Raw genomic sequence first — 20,532 nt, forward strand, 5'->3', positions numbered from 1 at the left:
ATGGCCTATCACCCTCTTTTGATAGCTACAGACTGTTTTTTCTCCACTGTCCTGCTGAGGCTTATTAAAACTTCTGACTGATGGATTTTTTATTAAAAGGTTTAGAATTTACCAACTTTAAACACTTGCTTTACACTATCACCTCTAATTTAACTAGGTCCATTAAACACAGTATTTTGCAAAGGGAAAAAGTCAGTAGCTGTTTCTTAAAAAAATAATAAATTGAGATGAATTTTCAACTCTACTTAGAGGTGAGCAAATGCTATATACCACTAAGTCTTTTGATACTTGATTTGTTCCTTTAGTATGTAAATTTTAGGTTTACAAAGATCTAGTGCTTTTATTTTAGAAATATGCCTAGAGGCTAGATTGGTAGGCTTTAGGGAGATATCTAGTTTGGTGTGAAATAAATAGTTGTTAAAGGATCACATGAATTGGGTCCCAGAAGATGAAGAGTAGGACTGAGACAAATTGAGGAAAACTGCACCTTATTTCACTTGGCTAAAAATACCAGTGAATTAAAAATGAAGAAAATGAGGCAGCACAAAGCACATTCAGGGGAGGAAGCAATTTTTTTGGGTGAATTTTGTGAAAAGTTCTGAGTTGTGACAAGTTTAGCACATCTCTGCCCAAAGAAGCTTGGCTTATCATTTGGGAAGGCCAGCCTTTTGAGAGTTCATGTCTTTGGCAGGCAAGGCCCTCTCTTGCTCAGGGGTGAACAGCATGGCTCACCCCTCTGAACAGTAATTGTGTCACTTTTGTGTAGTGAGATTACTGATGTCAGAGAACATCTTTACATTCAAAAGAAAAGGGCTCAGCGTTGCTATCTGAGGTTGCCAGCTATGGGTCTTCTGGTTTGCAAGTGGTAAAGCAAATAGTTTACTAAACGGTTAGCTTTGAGGAAGTTTGTTTTAAGAAGTCATACACCTGTTTTGAATCTCTACACTTTTGGAATCTCTGACTTCTAAAAAGATATGTGTTTCCTTGCATAACTTTAAAAATTTATGAAATATATTTCTATATTGGTAGCTCGTGAATCCATTTTACTATTCAAGTGATATCTGGTTTTAGTTTTTGTTTTTGATGTCTTGAAGCACTTAGGTTCTGAGATAGCATTATCTAGCATTTGAAATGCCCTTTGTATATGCATGTTGGTTATATATCTCTGGTGGTGGAGGTACAGAGAACAGGGGTAAGGATATTATGTGAAGATAGGATGCTAGAATCCATTCATTGAGGCTGAAATTCTATAAACCTGTTACTGTCAAAGAGCCCCTTGTCCATGTATGTAGGTATGAATAAGTAGATTTATAGATTTTTCACCATTCAGCATTATTTTATTTATTTTAAGTTTTAGACTTTAAAACTATTTTAAAACGTTTTTGAATAGTTACTAAATTCACTTAGCTTAGTTCCACAAAGTATCTAAGGATATGAGATCCCTCTAGATCCCTGTCTCTCCTATACTGTGGTCACTTGACACTCACAAACCAGTTGTGAGTTGTCAGCTATTTAGTATATCCTTCTAGAGATACTTATTCATATATAATCAATATTTTTATCTTTGCCCAAATATTTATATATTTACCATGTGATAACTGCATTTTGAAAGATGTTTGCAAAATACCAAAACACATTTAAAATATTAACTGTATAACCTTATCATTTAGGTATTAATCATTTCTATGAGATTTTCCCCTCACAACATGAAATCAGTTCAAGAACTGACCCCCTTGGGACTGGCGCTGTGGCTTAGTGGGTAAAGCCTCCGCCTGCGGTGCCAGCATCCCATGTGGGCATCAGTTCTAATCGTGGCTGCTCCACTTCCAATCCAGCTCTCTGCTATGTCCTGGGAAAGCAGTAGAAGATGGCCCAAGTGCTTGGGTCCCTGTACCCATGTGGGAGACCCAGAAGAAGCTCTGGCTCCTGGCTTTGGATTGGCACAGCTCCAGCCGGTGCGGCCAATTGGGGAGTAAACCAGTGGATGGGACTTCTCTCTCTCTCTGCCTCTCCTCTCTTTCTGTGTAACTCAAATAAATAAATAAATAAATCTAAAAAAAAAAAAAAAGGAAAGAACTGACCCCATCCTCCACCAGCATACTGATGCAGAGCCATGAAGCTCTTCGGCAGGTTCTCAGACATGCCACATCCTGAGGCCCTGCCACTTTGCTGTCCACAGTAAGGCCTTCTGCCTTTTAGGGATTCTCATCTGAGCATGTTGGGCTCAGAGAAGACTTTTTTGTGTCCTCTTCCATTATTTCATTATTGAATTCTCCTCTACTTACCTAGTTTTGCTTCTAAATTTCCTCTTTCTGTGAGGTTTTATATTTGTATTTGTATTGGTAGAAGCTGTATTTAATTTGACTTACTCTGGTCTTAGTTGAACTTACACATTTAAAAATACTGGAACTAAAGGCCAGCTCTCTGCTGTGGCCAGGGAGTGCAGTGGAGGATGGCCCAAGTCCTTGGGCCCTGCACCCCATGGGAGACCAGGATAAATGCCTAGCTCCTGCCATCGGATCAGCACGGTGCGCTGGCCACAGCGCGCCGGCCACGGCGGCCATTGGAGGGTGAACCAACGGCAAAGGAAGACCTTTTTCTCTGTCTCGGTTTGAGTCCTGGCTCTGCTCTTCATATGCACTGTGAGAGGCAGCAGGTATTTGGCTTTCAGGCTTCTGGCTTCAGCATGGCCCACCAGTGGCTGTTGCATGCATTTGTGGAGTGACTCAGAGGATGGGAGAACTCTTTCTATATTTATGCCTTTCAAAAAATAAAAATAAATTAAAACATAAAGAAGTTATACTTTTACTAATATATATTGGATATTATTAATTTTTAATGTGTTTGAGTGGCAGAGCAACAGACGAGGCTGGTGATGGGGGTAGGATGGAGAGAGAGAGAGAGAGAGAGAGATCATCCATCTGCTAGTTCACCCCCCAAATCACTGCTGCATCCTAGGGCTGGCTGGGCCAGGCTGAACCTAGGGCCAAAACTCCATTCAGGTCTCCTACATGGGTGGCAGGAACTCAAGTACTTGACCATCACCTGCTGCCTCACAGCATGTGCATTAGCAGGAAGGTGGACCAGAAGTGCATGTGGGACTCATTCCCAGGTACTCTATCATGGGATGCTCTGTCATAGCCTGTTGTGCTACAATACTCATCTCAATTTTACTAATACGTTTTCATTTAACTGAGTGTATCTCAATTATTATTTTAATATATAATCAATATAAATATGTTGAGATATTTTGCTTTCATATGTTTTGCATTGTATTTGAAACTCATTTTGCATTTAAATTTATAGTACATCTCGATTCAGAAAAGCCACATTTCAAGTTCTCAGTATGCATATTTTCCTAATGGTATTGGTCAACTCAAGCTACTTTTGAAGTGATCTCTTTAAGTTAAGGAGGTTATTAGTGGTGCTTTGTGACAGTTGATAAAGCTAGATGTATCAAATGGGTAGATACAAATTATGTTTATGGTAGCCGGCGCCGTGGCTCAATAGGCTAATCCTCCACCTTGCGGCGCCGGCACACCGGGTTCTAGTCCCGGTTGGGGCGCCGGATTCTGTCCCGGTTGCCCCTCTTCCAGGCCAGCTCTCTGCTATGGCCAGGGAGTGCAGTGGAGGATGGCCCAGGTGCTTGGGCCCTGCACCCCATGGGAGACCAGGAAAAGCACCTGGATCCTGGCTCCTGCCAGGATCAGCGCGGTGCGCCGGCTGCAGCGGCGGCCATTGGAGGGTGAACCAGCGGCAAAAGGAAGACCTTTCTCTCTCTGTCTCTCTCTCTCACTGTCCACTCTGCCTGTCAAAAAAAAAAAAAAAAAAAAAAAAATTATGTTTATGGTTTGAAAAGAAAGGTATGAGTATTTTAGATTTGGGAACGATCTATCAATATATAGATGGAATTCAAGTCCTGAGTCTAGGGACCCAATGAAACCATAATTTCCCTATTGATAAAGTCCTAGAGATTTTCTGGAAAGGGAACTAGAGGTAAGATAGAGAAATCAGAGGCCACAGGAGAGCTGCATGAGGATTTTGCTCTGGAAACCAATGGTACAGTCTCATCAAGTGAGAACTGAAAATAGAAAATTGGTTGGTTCTTGCTAACCTTAGCAATAGCTATTTCAGTAGAGTGAGAATGGCTAAGGGAGCCACATTGTGGTAATTTGAGCATTGAATGGAAGTCAGAGAAAAGATAATAAGCTATTGTTGTTATTTTATGAAGCTTGACAGGAATAGTTGATAGAGTTGAAAGAATATGTTTGGCCAGCGCTGCGGCTCACTAGGCTAATCCTCCGCCTTGCAGCGCTGGCACACCAGGTTCTAGTCCCGGTCGGGGCGCCGGATTCTGTCCAGGTTGCGCCTCTTCCAGGCCAGCTCTCTGCTGTGGCCTGGGAGGGCAGTGGAGGATGGCCCAAGTCCTTGGGCCCTGTACCCACATGAGAGACCAGGAGGAAGCACCTGGCTCCTGCCATCGGATCAGCACGCTGTGCTGGCTACAGCACGCCAGCTGCGGTGGCCATTGGAGGGTGAACCAACGGCAAAGGAAGACCTTTCTCTCTGTCTCTCTCACTGTCCACTCTGCCTGTCAAAAAAAAAAATATATATATATATATGTTTGAAGAGCTAGTGGAAAGGAAAAGACTGAAGATAGAGAAAACGGAGCAAATGCCTCGATATGTCATAAGTGAATAGGATCCATTGCTCACATAAAGGGATTAGTAATACAAAAGAAGAGGATCATAGGAGTGCTCCTGGTACAAGATAGGAAAATTTGTGGATGATAGAGTGGATTATTAGTTGCATAGTCAATTACAGGCAACAGTTGCTTTGAGTTACAGACAGTGAGCTAGTTTAAACATACAGAGATATGTAACATGGTATTTGATTTTCAAAAATGCCAATGAAGCAAACTTGGCTGTCAATAGCTATGAACAGCACAAGAGTAATACCATGATACTATCCTAGTAGAAAGCCCACTGCTACTTGGAGCTTAGAAGTTGGTACTAGGAATTATTTAGTGGAATATTTATATGATTGTCCCAGAATGAAATGCCTTCACTGCACTCTTAATATTGGCTATCACCATGTTTTCCATATCTTGCACAGATTTTGTTAAAGCTGTGTCCTCTGTGGAAGGCAAGATACAAGAACATCTGGAAATGTAGTTTTCAGGTTTTGAGCCCCTAGATTACAAGGAGTTAGACAGCATGCTAGAAGGAATGGTGTGCAGGCTGTGTGGTTCTGTCTCTTGGTCTCTCATGAATTGCTGTCAAGATGGCAGCCAAGGTGACTGTCATCTGGATATTCGACTAACCTGAAGGATGTACTTAGAAGATTGCTCACTCACATGGTTATTAGGTTGATTCTGACTCTTTGGAAAGAGGCTATGTGACTGCTGGCATGAGTGTCCTTAACGTGGCAGCTGGCAGCTGGTTTCCTCCACAATGAGTGATCCAAGAGAAAAAAAGAGGAAATCTGTAGGATCCTATTTCAAGTAGACACTATCACTTTCACTACATTCTGTTGATCATTCAGACCAACCATGAAATGAGGGAAAGACTTAAGACGAAAGCATGGAAGAGTTGAGAATTATTGAAATCCCTCTTGGAGATTAACTACCATGTTCCACCCCCCCCCCGCCCATTTTGATGGCAAAAATTGATCAAATTTGTAGAAGCAAAATGCAAAATTTTTTAATTGAATGGAACTTGGCAAGAATGTGGTTCTTTGTATTAAGTACACAAAGTATATAGTGTCCTCAGTCAGGTTTTTAAGAGATACAGTTCCTTGTTCTCTGATTTGTCCTCTAAAGGTAGAGTGTAGATCATAAAGTCATCATTCAGTATAGGTGTGTGTATTTGGAATGTGGAATGAGGAGGTTGTGGTTCCTTGTCTTCCAGAATAGTTATCCTGTGTTCATCTGTGAAATATAAGGACTGACTAGCTGTTTCTGTGGTACCTTGTTGGTCTCAATTCTCTAAACCTCCAACTGACTTTGAGAATCAGAGTGAAGATCTCTGTGATGTACTAGAGAGATATAGGCTATCATCTCATGCCTTGGCCACATTCTGGTTTATTTCTTTCATATTGTGTCTCATAAATTGAAATGATATTGCTGATATTCTTGCTTGTCTCCCCGCATCCTTCCTCCGCTCCCTGAAATTAAGCTCCAGCAGGGCAGGCCTCTGTTTGCCTTGTTCACTGCTGAATTCTCAGCCCTAACCACAGTACCTGGTGGATGCTTGGTAGGTGAATGTCTAAATAAATTATTTTTGGAAAGAATGTACTGCATGATCATTATTTGAAGCAGGCCACCTAAAAAGGTAATTTTTTCTCTCTCTTTTTACCTGTTGTCTATCTGTTCTGCCTTTCTTTTACCCTTTTCTGGTTTTGTTTGTTTTTTGTTTTGGTGACTGTCCCCAGCACAGGGTATTCTCTGTGGCTACAAATGCTTATCTATCTTATTTATATTGGTGCCTTGGAAGGTTCCCGCAACTTGGTTTCTAACTGATGTAGGTTATTCTGATTCTGTGATTACTCTTTGAAATAATTCTTTGAAGAGGCATGTCTAGCTAATCCTGCAATACTGTGTTCTGTACACTGTTCAGGAGTCACGTTTCCTATTGCTTTGATAGCTCTTCCTTTTTTGCTTGTCATATATGCTCCTTTTTGGATGAGTTACTATGTTAGTTTCGACCCTGTCCATATTGATATACCTAAGACTTTGACTGCTGAATGGGAAAAGTCACAATATCTGCCCTTGGGTGTGTGGTAACATCTCAGTTCTTTTTAAGACTGTGAGGGCTTGCGGGCACACTGGGCTATGTGAGTTAGGTTTAAACCTGAGGTATTGCTATCCCAGAAAGCAGTGTTCTTAAGGTACCTACCCCAGACCTACAAGTGTCTTGTTTCCTTGAGGTAGAAACCTTTAATCTGGACTGATTATCCATATGTATTCCAACCTGCCTCTGCGATTTCAGACAATGCTCAGCAGAGATTTTTGACAGTTTTTTGGATTGTGGATCCTTCTGTAAATCTGACAAACTACTGACCTTCTCCCAGAGACATATCCACTTACAAAAACCCACATTTTACATACGAGTATGTCATTTAGGAGTGCATAGGCTCTGGAAGGCCATACAGCAGGACCTCTAATCTGAATTTTTATGATTTTTGAGTTATAATTGGTTTGGGAAAGCCAGAAAAGGTCTTATTGATTAAAAACAACTTCAGAATCACTTAGAACACTTCTGTTCTTAGATGTTCTTCTCCCATTTCGAATTATCTAAGAACCAGACTAATTCATCCAAGTCGCTCTTGTGGTTAGGATTGAGAATTCAGACTGGGTTTATTTTGAAGATCGTAACTGTATTCGCTGTGATCTCACAGGTACCTCTGCATTAGATAGATTGGACATGCAGAAGGATACAAAAGAGTATCTGGATCATCAGGTAAGCAAATAGGACTTCATTTTTCTGTCTCTGTCAGTTCCATCCTCTGGGGTCCGTGGACATATCCTATCATTTTACTGCAATGTGGGTCAGTGAGATCATCAATGTTTCTAAATAGGAGGAAGCAAGCAAGCTTTCTTAGGTTTTCCCAGATTATTTCCCTACTACTTGAAGTCAGATTTTTATTTTACCTTATTATTTCATATATTCACACTTCTGTAGTAGATAAATATTCCCCACTCTTCTTTTTATGTATATACTTTGGAGAGTTGTGGACAGCTCTCATATTGTTTCTTGGTTGTCAGCCAACTATACACATTTAAAAATTATTTCTTTGAGAGGGAGAGAGACAGAGACACACGGATATAAAGAGACAGAAAAAGAGAGCAAGCTAGCTATCATCTGCTGGTTCACTCCCCAGTGACCTCAATGACTAGGGTGGGCTGGGGTCAAACTGGGGAGTGGGAGAGTAAGCTAGGTCTTCCACATGGGCAGCAGGGACACAATGACCTGAGCCATCACTGCTGCTTTCCAGGGTCTACATTGGGAGCCGAAGCCTGGAACCGAACCCAGGTACTCTGACGTGGGACTGGGGCATGCTATCCTTTAGGTTAAATGCCTCCTCCAGATATACACATTTAACTCCTTTAATCTTTCTTTGTAATTGAGTTAGCTTGGCTGCATTTCTTCAATTTTTCCCTCATTTCATCTGCACAATTAATATAGAAAATTCAGCCTATCTCTTGGCTTCTTGTACACTTTTCATTCCTCTTTGCATCCTGGTTTTGCCTCCTCTTTCTTGTTGAATGAAAGCCAGCAGACATCATTCTCTGGACCACTTTGGCAATACATGAATGCCTTTCGTATGACTACCAGTGTCCCATGTGGTAATAGCATCAGCAATATGTCCTAGAGGAGAGAAAGGAAAATGTAAAAGGAGAACAATGAAGAGCAAAATAATCCATTCTTTAAGTACATGGCAGGCTTAGCCTTGCCACCCAAAGTAAATCATTGTACCTGAACCCTTTACCACAGCTTTTGCTATCCCAAAGGGTTGTGAAGGGAGTCTAATTTGAATAGTAAGAGAAGCTGTGTATTGTTTGAAGTTTGGCTACTGTTCTCCCTGGGTTTCTTCACCACATTCTCACTCCCCCACTGCCTCTCCCAGCACTGATCGTGACTTGCTGTCAGATTCTGTGGCCATGAACAAAACTGGGCAGGGGATCATTTTGTCGGAAATTAGATAGGCTCAGGTGGTAAATGCTCCATGCTTCCATGTGTAACATCTGAGGCTACTGCTTTAGTTCTTGCTATTTCTGCAACAGCCATAGGTCTTCTTTTAAACAGCTGATTCAATAGAGATATGCGGGAGGAAGGGACTAGTAGACCTTTGGTGTTATTTATCAACACTGTATAAGTTGTACAACTTTTCCCCCTCCCTGATTGGCAGGGAGAAGCATACTGCTTCTACATGATGCTGAGCTTGGTGTAAACTATGCCAGCATGGGATCTGGGCTTGTCACAGTTCATTCTTTCTTTTCATTTGGTTTGTAGAAAATGGACCTCTACCTCCACTTATCTTTTGCATTAGAGAGAAAAAGGTCATACCTCTAGGAGCTAATGGCTTATTGGTGTTTTTAGTCATCAGATTCAGATGGTTTATTTAGTTGAAGGTTGCAACAGCACACACTCGGCTTTATCATTTGTGTTAGCTTTGCTTCTAGTACAGAATTGAATAGGATAGAAGAGACGGTTTTCCTGTTTGTAGCTGTGACAACTTTCTAGATGATTTGTGGTTTAATCCTTTAAGCATTTTTTATCATTTACCACCTCTTTCCATGGGAAGGCATGAAGTATTCAGATTCAGAATGTTATAATATTTTCATCAGATTATTTAATTGTGGAGAAATCAAGGTCAGATAGCAGCTGACACAGTTCTTTCTGAATAGTGACCTAAAAATTATATTAGTTCTTTTTTGTTTGCCAGATTTTATGGTCTGTCTTCTTACTGTCAGATGTTAAATAAGATTATGTGATTGTGAATTGTGTATTTCTTGGCCTCTGACCTCTTAAACAGGTAACTAAGCAACTTAGACCCTTTTGAAGTTTGATTTTTTTGAATGCTAATTTTTCACATTTTAAACTGTTGACAATATTGTACTCAACCTTAATTTTGTTAGGCAGTCAGTACATTCTTTAGCATCAGTTTTGTTTCTTGGATCTTTTCAAGATTTGTCAAAGAAAACAAAACACTAACCTGTCTAAAGGTCCCCCCCCCCCATTACTATATTATTCTTTGTTCTCTATGTTCATCAAAGTGACAATCCCACACTGTCTCAATTGAGGGAGTCTAGCACAGAAATAACAAACAGCCTGGCACTGTTACAGGCTTGCAGCCAAAATGTTTTGTGAGGCTTGAATCTGGCATTGGTTTATGTGAGGCAGAGGGTCTACCCTCACAGTATCAGTGAAGGAAGGCAAGTAACCTTGGTCTTTCCCACCTAGACCATTTCTTTTTGCTCTTGTCTCCCTCCTTCTTCACTCAGACTTCTATTGTGAAAAACAATTTTTTTTTTCCCTGAGATAGAAATATCATTCTCCCCACAACTTTCACATTTAGTAAGTGGCATTGTTCCTTACAGAAGCTTGTTTTAAATTAGCCTTTTCCAACTTTCTTAGAGATTTCCTTTACAGTTGCATTTTTGCCACACTTTGCAAAAAGCCCTTCTGAGTACTGCTAACTTTGGTCATGTTGACATTGTTTTTTTGATAAGTTAGAATTTGTCTGCTTCATGACTTATTATTTGAAAGGAAAATTTTGTGTAATATTTACTTCTTTATATGGATTTTTATGTCAGGGTATCTCTTGTTGAGACCAAAAAGTCTGCCATTGTTTTCTATTTTTGTCTAAAACTCAGGGTCAGTTCATATCTTTTACAAATTGAATGCTCATTTTTAGAATGCCTGATAAGTGTTGCCAGATAAGCAAGTGAACTTCCATTAAAATGAAGGATGCACATTTAAAATGTTTCCTTTGAAATCAGAATGCAAGGTAAAATGTTGAAGTGCAGTGAAGTTTCCCAATTCTCACTGAATTACAGTTAGTGACCTAGTATTTGAAGGGGTGTGAACATGTGGCAGTATGAGTTTTAAATGGAGGTGATTTGAGCAGGAGACTAGATTTTTCACTATGAGCAAGCATTCTGTGAAATTTCGTAGAATGTTCCTCAAAATGTAAATGTGTTCTCCGTTGTATTAAGCAGAAGCAAATGATTTACTTTCAAGTGATCTATTTTAAAAATTAATGTTTTGCAATCAAGATAAGAGTAGTTTGATAGAATGTATTTTTTAGGAAATTGATATTATTTTGACTGATTTTTATTTTAAAAATTGTCAGTGATTTTTGGCAATAGAAGAATTGCTTTGGGAGGAAAAACATGTATTTTTGTAACTGTAACAAATGTGACTGAAAAGAAAATAAACAGTAGTTCGTGTTAGAATTATTAATGTGAAACATTTTTATATGCCATGTATACTAGGAAATACATTTATTATGGATACATTAAGGTAAAATTGTGCAATCTAACATTTGTTTTTTTTCCTGGAGGCTAACATTTAGACAATATTTTAAAATCATTGAAAGGATTTGTAAAACACAGGTATATCAGAAATATGCATTAAATAAACTCACCTGTTATTTTCTGTCATTCAAAAACAGGTTCAGCAACATATTGTCTCATTACACTAGCAAAACAAACAGATTCTGAAATTGCTTTGTGTGTGTGTGTGTGTATGTGTGTGTATAATGCACATGTAATAAATGCTATGATTTCCCATTCCCCTCAGTGCTGTCTTTTTAAACTTGAGTTCAGTGGCATTTTTTCCTGCAGAATTGCTAAACAGAATGTAGGTGGGATGCTTGTTCAGTTATATTAATTAAATTTTTAGGTCAATATTTTAAGCTTCTGAGTTACAACAGTTTCAAGAAGGAATGCCAGTAAAGGTTTTTTTCCTTTGGTCTGGTTAAGTCCATGAATTTCTATATTGAATTTTCTATGCCTAGGTCTGATAATACTAGAATTGATGATTAAAGAATACAGACAAAAACTCTTCATTCTGTATTTTCACATATATTAATAAAGTTCATTGCATATTAAATATTATTCATGGGCTTTAAATGCATTTTTTTGCAGAAGTATAATTTGTGTTTGCAATTAAGCTTTTTATTTTTGTCTGTGGTAGGAATATATCTTTCAGTGACTTGGTAATACTGCATGATTGTCCTATTTATTTATTTATTCTAACTATACACAGAGTCATCAGAGAAATAATGTTTCAGCAATTTTTTTACTAAATGCTGTAGAAGTTTTCATTTTTCTAGGCAATAATTTCTGAAGTTTTGTTTAATTCAGAACACATAGCAAAGCTATTGTATCTTTATTGTTTGATATTATACAGTTTTCAGAAATTATGATGTAGTAACTTAATTAGTACATTTGTGGAGACAGGGAAAAGCAAATTTAGTAAGCAAAACTATATAAAGATTAAGTTTATTATTTTAACTAGGATTTTATTACATTATGTACTAAGTTTATTATAATAACTAGTACTTTATTTCATGTGAGTATCAGTCTAGCTTTTTGGCATAATTCTTGGGGATGTGATTTTAGTATCTTATTTGATATCAAATATTGGTGACATAATAACAAGTAGCGATTTCTAAGTTTATGTGGTTAAAAAGATGAGTAGTCTTCCCTTAAAGAACATATATACTTTAGTGTCATGGTGCATACATTAGTGTCGAAATTCAATAGAAACATTGCATGGAAGGATCTGTGTTAATTCAGTTGTTTGATTCCCCCTCCTAATTGTCAATACATTTTAATTTCTCCCATTCCCTGACATCTTATATTATCATTCTGTAGAATACTTTCACAAATATCTCATATGTTTTCTGTGGCATCTCACACTGCTCACTTTTTATCTATAGTACCATATGAGTTCCCCCTTTTCAGGTTTACACTGCATATTTTAAGCTGCTGATAGTGTAAGTAGATTGCAAGGTAAAGTGACATTTAGCTTTTTGAGCTAGTCTCATTTTTAGCATGAGAACATTTTTTTTTATTTTTGCTATCCTAAATCTTCTCATATTTCCCATTAAAACAATCTTACTAACATCAAACAAAGAAATTCAGGGATTTGGCTACAGCAGCAATTGAAATGCATCAAAAAGTGGCTACTACAATACAATTTTATTAATGAATGATCTACATTGGTTCCAGCTGTGTCCATGTGATTAGGCCTTCTCCAGACAACAATGGGTATTTCCCTATTGCTTTTATTTGATTTCCAAGAATGTGTCATCTGTTACATCAGCCCCTGCCAATAAGCCCCCGTAAAAAGGTTTTTTTTTTTTTCCTTCTAAATTTCTGAAGCATAAGTTGAATACCCACACATATCCCTGCTGAAATATTGTTTCTATTGAATAGTGGTCTAGGTTTGTATGCCTGGCATTGCATACAAAATCTCAGGATATAAATTAAAGTAAATGTTTATTAAGTTTACCAGCAAATTGTCAGAAGGATGGTTGCCTGGTAAGCCAAAGATAGACTATTTTCGCTTTTACGTTTCTATCTTAATATTTTATTACAGTGGTATAATGTGTTATAGAGGTGGACAAGCTTGCAGATTGAAACGGGGATCGTCCAGATTGTTCCCTTCCCTGGACCATATGGTATAGTTCTAAAAGCCTTTTGTACGCTGTCTGTTCAGTTTATTGTAAACTCAATCTTTAGTGCACCTAAAAAGATAACAAATAAAAGTGGGCCTGAGAAAAAGGACTTCATATCATGTAAGGACCCCAGATATATTTGTTTTAAAGGCGATAACTGAAGATGAAATTGAAATTGGAACGGTATTGTAAACAAAGGAGACCATTTATTCCCTGAATATTCTTTTGAGGTCACATGCACTGTTGTAAATTGTCTTTGAATATAGTTTTAAAATGAAAGCATTTATGCTATTCGACTATGCTTATTATCCTTATTTCTTCCATTCTTGCAGTCTGAAGAAGAAAAGAATGTAGCTTTCATCTATTTTTAAAGAGGAAATGCCTACCTATGAACAATGCTAAGGAATATATAAACTACAGGTTTTGTGCATATGTAGGTTTTTTGTTTTTTAACCTCAGTGAGAATTCAGGGCTACATAACTTTCAGTAATTTCACCCTTTTAAGTATGGCCTATACTCAGATACAAGTGAAAAATTTCTAATTCTTTTTCCTTTCCCTTTCTTTTTTCCACCCCCGACCTGTTATGGTTCCCTAATTCTATTTTAGGGAAATAGGGTACGAGATTGCTTACCCCATATGCTAAGATTCTTTATAAGCTGGAATGAGTGATTTCTCCTAACTCTGTCTCCTTCCTTCAAAAGTCAGCTACTGTTAGTGAAGAGCATTCGACCTTACCCACTGCTTTTTGGCACAAGGGAGTTGAAGTTGAAATCCTCCCAAATGGGGGCAGAAAAGGAGAGCTTGTGAAGCACGCGAGTCTTTACTCTGTCAGTACCCTGAACCACTGGAAGGGTAACTGAGAGGAACTCAAATGTTGTTGGAATGTGTAATTTTCCCTTGAATGGCCACATTAAAATATATCTGAACAAAAGAGGCAGAAAAAGTATATGTGATGTATGGAGTAGATGGTGATGGAAATTAATGAATCTCTTCAATACCATACAATAGAAATTATCCCAAGAAGAGTACACATTTAAAACTTGTCCAAGAGAAATGAACATACAGAATGACTATTACCTTGGGGAGATGCCTAGAGATGGATGGAATACTAACAATATAATAATGCCGCTGGTGCATTATATGCGAAGCATCTGCAGGGATATAGACTTTTTAATTTAGAAAACTTCAAAAACAGAGTCACTCATTTCAAATGTGTATGTGGGGGGGGGAATCTTCTGTATTTAAAGCATTACTGTTATCTTGTGATCTTGCATTTGTTCTTTTTCTAAACTATTTATTTGAAATACAGAATTACAGGGAGAGAGAGGGAGATGGAGATCTTCCATCTGCTGGTTCACTCCCTTAATGCCTGCAGGGGCTACAACAAGGCAAGGCTGAAGCCAGAAGCCAGCAGATCCATCCAGGACTCCCACATGTGTGCAAGGGGCCTAAGCACTTGAGTCATCTTACACTGCTTTTCCAGGTGTGTTAGTAAGGAGTTGGATCAGAAATAGAGCTTACAGGACTTGTGGAATGCCAGCATTGCAGGTAGCAGCTTAATCCACTATACCACAACACTGGCCCTTCCATTTACTCTTTTTTTTTTTTTTTTTTTTTGACAGGCAGAGTGGACAGTGAGAGAGAGACAGAGAGACAGAGAGAAAGGTCTTCCTTTTGCCGTTGGTTCACCCTCCAATGGCCGCTGCAGCCGGTGCACTGTGCTGATCCGAAGCCAGGAGCCAGGTGCTTCTCCTGGTCTCTCATGGGGTGCAGGGACCAAGGACTTGGACCATCCTCCACTGCATTCCCAGGCCACAGCAGAGAGCTGGCCTGGAAGAGGCGCAACTGGGACAGAATCCGGCACCCCGACCAGGACTAGAACCCGGTGTGCCGGCGCCGCAGACGGAGGATTAGCCTAGTGAGCCGCAGCGCCGGCCCCTCCATTTATTCTTAAGGTAGTTTTGAAGTGCTCACAAAATTGAAAACCATGGTTTATATTCTCAAATAAATTAAAACTCTCCTTCCTTTTCTGTCTCCATTTTCCTTCCTTCTCCCTTTCTTTGTGACCTTCAGGTTTTTATGTATGCGTACATGAATATGTGTATGTGATATGTATATATAAAATGTGTATGAATGATATGTACATGTGATATGTGTGTGTATATACACATATGTATGTATATACATACATATATATATATATATATATACACTATAAAATGTTGATTTATAGAGTTGGAAGATTAAAAGTTCCAGTTAGAAAAGAAAAAAAAATAGTATAATGACTATGTAAGAAATAGCAGACCATGGAGGAATTTGACCATTTTAAAAGAGTAATCCAGATTACCAAACACTGTAGCTACATGATAGAAATATGAATTCACAACTGTTTTTACTTCTGCTGGCTAGGAAGATCTAAATCAAGAAAGGAGGTGCCATAGTTAGTCTAATTCAAGTGTCTCCTCTTTGCTCTTGTTTATGTAGCAGTTAGCCGTGTGTGGCTACAATGACACACCTAAGACAAACTACTGAGAAGGGAAGGAGGTTTATTTCAGCTCATGGATCTGGACATCTCCAGTCCAAGACCAATTAGACCCTATTGGTTTAGTCAACTGATGAGACCAAGAGGACGGCAGCAGCTGAGAGAGTACAGAAAAATGATCTCATGGGGAGCTAGGATGCTGAGAAAGCACTGAGCCTGACTCAGTCTACAGGCAACCCTGGTGAGAAAACTGTCTTCCAAGGACATCCCCCCAGTGACCCAGGGGCCTCCCAGTGGGTCCACCTCCTAGACACCATCATTGGATTAAATTTCTCCACTCTTAGTACCATCAGCTTATGATTGTGGGACTTAACCACCTGCGTGAGTTTGAGAACCGTATCATATTCAGACCATATCATTTTCTTTTAGTGGTAAAAATGATTCTTGATTTTAATATTAGAACAGCTTACTGAAAATGACTGGAGGGGTCGTGATTTTATTTGTTGTGTGTCACAGGGAACCGATGCCATCACGAATCCAGGTAACCTCTTCTCTGCCACTCTTAGCATGTAAGCCTTGCCTCTTATTACGCTGGTGACTTTTGCACCTCTAAAAATTGTGTTTACTTTCAAGTAGGAAGAACAACAAAGGGAGTGCTCAGAAACCTTCTCATGGGAAGCTGTCTTTTTTTTTTTTTCCTTTCTTTAAAAATGGATGCCGCTCACATGGATGCCCAAATGTGTCATGTAACTGTATTAACTTTTGCTGCAATCTTTACGAACCCGAGACAGACTGTGTATGAAGGAAAGAAAGGTATATTTAGCTCATAGTTTTGGAGGCTCAGAATGCAAGCAGCATGGCTCTGGCCTATGGCGGATGGTAGAGCACATATATAAAAAGGAAAACGTGGCAAGTCAAGAAGCAGAGTCAGTTGGCCCAAATTCAGGTTCATATGACAACCCACTCACTAGAACTCAACAGGTCAGCCGAGGACCAGCTTCTGAGGGCATGCCTGCAGTGTCCCAACAGTCTCCTCACCAGTCCTCACTTCCTAAAGATTCCACCATTTCTCAGTAGTGCAATCCTGGCGACCCTCTCTTTAATACATGACTTTTGGGGCCGGCGCCATGGCTCACTTGGTTAATCCTCCGCCTGCGGTGCTGGCATCCCAGGTGGGGGCTGGGTTCTAGTCCTGGTTGCTCCTCTTCTAGTCCAGCTCTCTGCTGTGTCCCGGAAGGGCAGTGGAGGATGGCCCAATTGCTTGGGCTCCTTCACCCACATGGGAGACCAGGAGGAAGCACCTGGCTCCTGGCTTTGGATTGGCACAGCACTGGCCATAGCAGCCATTTAGGGAGTGAGCCAGTGGAAGCTAGACCTTTCTCTCTGTCTCTCTCTCTCTCACTGTCTATATCTCTACCTGTCAAATAAAAAAATAATACATGACTTTTGGTAACACTGAATATTCAAATTATAGCATAGCAATTACTGTCTCTTGAAAATGTATTTTAGCTTTCTGGTAGAAAAGGAGACTTGGAGTAGTGTTGAGTATCTGCTGTACTTCCTGGTTCCTTTGCATAGGTAGTTGCCAGGATCTTTGAACTCTGTGGGTAGTTGGTTTATATAGTCACTCACTGTTGGTTCCCTTATGAACACTTTTCACCTGTATACGTGTTGGTATTATGATGCTATGTGTCTGGTGAGGACAGAAACTCTTCACTGGGGCATTTAGTGCAGAGACTAGATATCAATTCTCAGTTAGCACTTTGTGAAAGAATGAATGAATGAATTTGTGAGTGTCTGTGGAATGTTATGTAGAATTGTTTATGATTTCCAAGACAACTTCAATTAAATTATTTCAAAGATGGTTTGAGGGAAAGATAATTTAGTGACAAAGGGGTAGGAGAGCCTTCCCTGTCTTTAAAAAATGCTGTTATCTTGTGATCTTTCATATATTCTGAAGATATTTTAAATGGCTCACAAAACTTAAAAATGTTATTTACACCTTCAGGTGATAGGTCTCCGCTCTTTCTAATCTCACACCTCCCCTCTTTATTGCTTCTCTTCAGCTATTTTTTTTTTTAAAGATTTATTTATTTACTTGAAAGAGTTACACAGAGAGAAAAGGAGATGCAGAGAGAGGTCTGCCATCAGCTGGTTCACTCCCCAGTTCGCCGCAATGGCTGGATGTGCGTTGATCCGAAGCCGGGAGCCAGGAGCTTCCTGCAGGTCTCCCACGTGGGTGCAGGGTCCCAAGGACTTGGGCCATCTTTTATTTCTTTCCCAGGCCATAGCAGAGAGCTAGATTGGAAGATGAGTCCTGTAAGCTGAGACTTGAACCAGTGCCTGTATGTGATGCCGACACTGCAGGCGGTGGCTTTACCACAGTGCCAGCCCCCTACTCTTCAGTTATTTAAGAAAATACTCAAAATAGTTTAATACCAATGCTCATTATATGTAAGTTATCCCAAGAATAATATGATTTCTTTTAACTCAATGCATAGACTGCCGTTTAAACAAAGATATTTTGTAATATTTATTGTTTTGTTTTTTTTAAGAAATCTTTTATGATAACTTTTTTTTACTGACTTTGGTTTACAAGAAGGAGCTATGAGATCCTTAGAAGCCTCATTGGCTAAGGGCATACCGAATCAGATTTTATCTCAGATGGCATTTGGGGTATATTATTTCTTTTAATTCTTAGAGTGACAGCTTCATATTTTTCAGTACACAGGCAATGGTTATGTGTGATAAAATTTCATGTCCAAAAGAAACATAAGAGGTTATCTTTACATCTGCTTGTTCTGCCTTAAACTGCCCTAGAAGAAAGCAACTTGTATATGTTTTTAATTTGTAATCTACAGAAGAAATGACTCAGAGTATCTTAGTAGGGTGAATCGGTGCCTCACAACTTCTCCATTGTCTACCTTAAATTGCATTCATTCTATTCCAGTCGTTTATTTTGACCTCAGAGGACAAAGTAAACAAGTCTCTACTATCTCCTATGCAACACACCCTACATAACATCATTTTAATCAATTCCTCCCTTTTCATTCATGGTGGCAGGGTTGTTGGTACCTTAATTACTAAAGCAACCTGTGCATGGATAGAACTTATTTCAAAGCAGGGAATATATTCAAGTATCTGGAACTCAAATTTTCTATCTGAGCAGTTTATAGTCACTGAGAATAAAGAAAGCCCTTTTAACATTCAAAAGCAGTCCTGGGAAAAGAGTTCCTACATAATCAAAATTTAGGCAAGTTATTATCTAGATTTGATCTTAGTATTGGGTATAGGTAGTTGTGTTTGACCTTTAAGCTGTGTTTTTGGTCATACTTTTGGAAATAATAATTTATAGGCCAATACTTTGCATTTAAAAATATTGTGTATAAAATTTCACCCTTCTCTGACTGTTTTTACCTTTGCATTCTCAGTGATCAGGATAGTACCTGGTTTATGGTGGGCACTTAAATATGTGTTAAATAAATTGTTTTGATACCCCCTGATAATACACTCTAATGGAGGGAGCATTATGCTTTGCATTTTCCCATTTCTCTATCATTTTATTTTATACTGTCCAATAAGCACTCATATTTTATGACTGCTTCATGTTTATGTTTTGCTGTGTTTATCTTAGTATTCAGTGATATCTGTGATAATTTAGAATTCATTTGATAGCTGAGTACCATACTAGTGCCTGAACAATTCCCTTTGCAATGGTGGTGGTGGAATTTTCAGTCCAGGAGTATCTCATTTTTTCCCTCTCACAAGGTGAGGATTTATTGTCACCTTTGATGATAATTCAGAATGCATTAATTGAATGTCTTTTGTGTACAAGGTTTTTTCCTCAGTTATGAGTAGATGAAACATCAAGTATACATAAACTTTGTTGCTGAGGAATTGAAATTTGGTTAGGGAAATACAAGTATCAGCTGTACAGCTAATAAGAGGGAATGTGTTAACTGCTGTAATGGGAGTAAAACCAATGTTCAGGGTACTACTGAGGAAGGAGTAATTACTTGTGGTGGCTGAGTAAGGGTGTGACTCAAGAATTCCTGGGTGTGGTTGAATTTGAATAGTCTTGAATTATATGTAAGAATTAGACAGGTGGCAAAGATAAAATGATTCAGGAAGAAAAGACTGGAGCAGTGCTTGCAGATGGCAATGTGTGTGCAATATTTGAAAAGATGGTGAAGAATCTGTTGTGTTTTGGGTAATGGTGTTTCTGGTGGAGTAACAAGAATTGGGGCTAGATAGTGCTTGGAACCAAATTGTAAGGGATTTGGTTTCTTGTTGAATAATTTGCTTTGTATTCCTAGAAAAAATCATAGGTTTTTTACATAGAAGATTGACATTAAGATATCTGTACATTTCAGAGGAAGAATAGAAGACATTAAATGTAGCTGCAGTGGATGTAGAAGGTGGATGCATACTTCAGATTGAAGGTGATGAGGAATGCTGGGGACAGAAGGGCCTGGAAGTAGGGCCCAATTATAGGGTGAGTCATGTGAAACCCCTGTGCTTTGTTTTTAAATATTTATTTATTTATTTGAAAGGCAGAGGTAGAGAGAGAGGGAGAGAGAGGAGAAGAGAGAAGAAGAGAGGAGGAGGAGGAGAGAGAATCTTCCAGTTGCTGGTTTATTTCCCAAATGACTGCAACAATCAGGACTGGGCCAGGCTGAAGCCAGGAACCAGGAGCTTTATCCTGATCTCCCATGTGGGTGCAGGGGCCCAAATGGTTGGGTCATCTTCCACTGCTTTCTCAGGTGCATTTGCCAGGGGCTGGATCTGAAGTCTAGCAGCTGGGGCTCGAACTGATGTCCATATGGGATGGTGCTGTTGCAGGTGGCAGCTTAGCCCT

General features: G+C 39.2%; 1 protein-coding gene across 33 annotated transcripts in view; it reads left to right on the forward strand.

The window, feature by feature from the left end:
• Positions 1-20,532, forward strand: part of QTMAN (queuosine-tRNA mannosyltransferase) — a 430,462-nt gene that overhangs the window by 94,204 nt on the left and 315,726 nt on the right. For 6 of the 33 annotated variants that reach the window (XM_089329220.1, XM_070070980.2, XM_017342825.4 and 3 more), the window contains one exon: positions 7,399-7,460. The exons of 17 other annotated variants lie outside the window; for them this stretch is intronic. In XM_089329220.1, coding sequence (XP_089185346.1) covers positions 7,425-7,460 — 36 coding nt within the window. In that variant the 5' untranslated portion in view covers positions 7,399-7,424. Of the gene's footprint in view, positions 1-7,398; positions 7,461-7,995; positions 8,034-14,501; positions 14,676-14,814; positions 15,148-20,047; positions 20,170-20,532 lie in introns of those variants that run through there. 10 more of the 33 variants (XM_089329235.1, XM_070070976.2, XM_070070978.2 and 7 more) reach the window with 7 other exon arrangements.

Source organism: Oryctolagus cuniculus, chromosome 3, assembly GCF_051225735.1.
Source record: "Oryctolagus cuniculus isolate XC-2025 breed Fujian yellow rabbit chromosome 3, ASM5122573v1, whole genome shotgun sequence".
NCBI lineage: Eukaryota > Metazoa > Chordata > Mammalia > Lagomorpha > Leporidae > Oryctolagus > Oryctolagus cuniculus.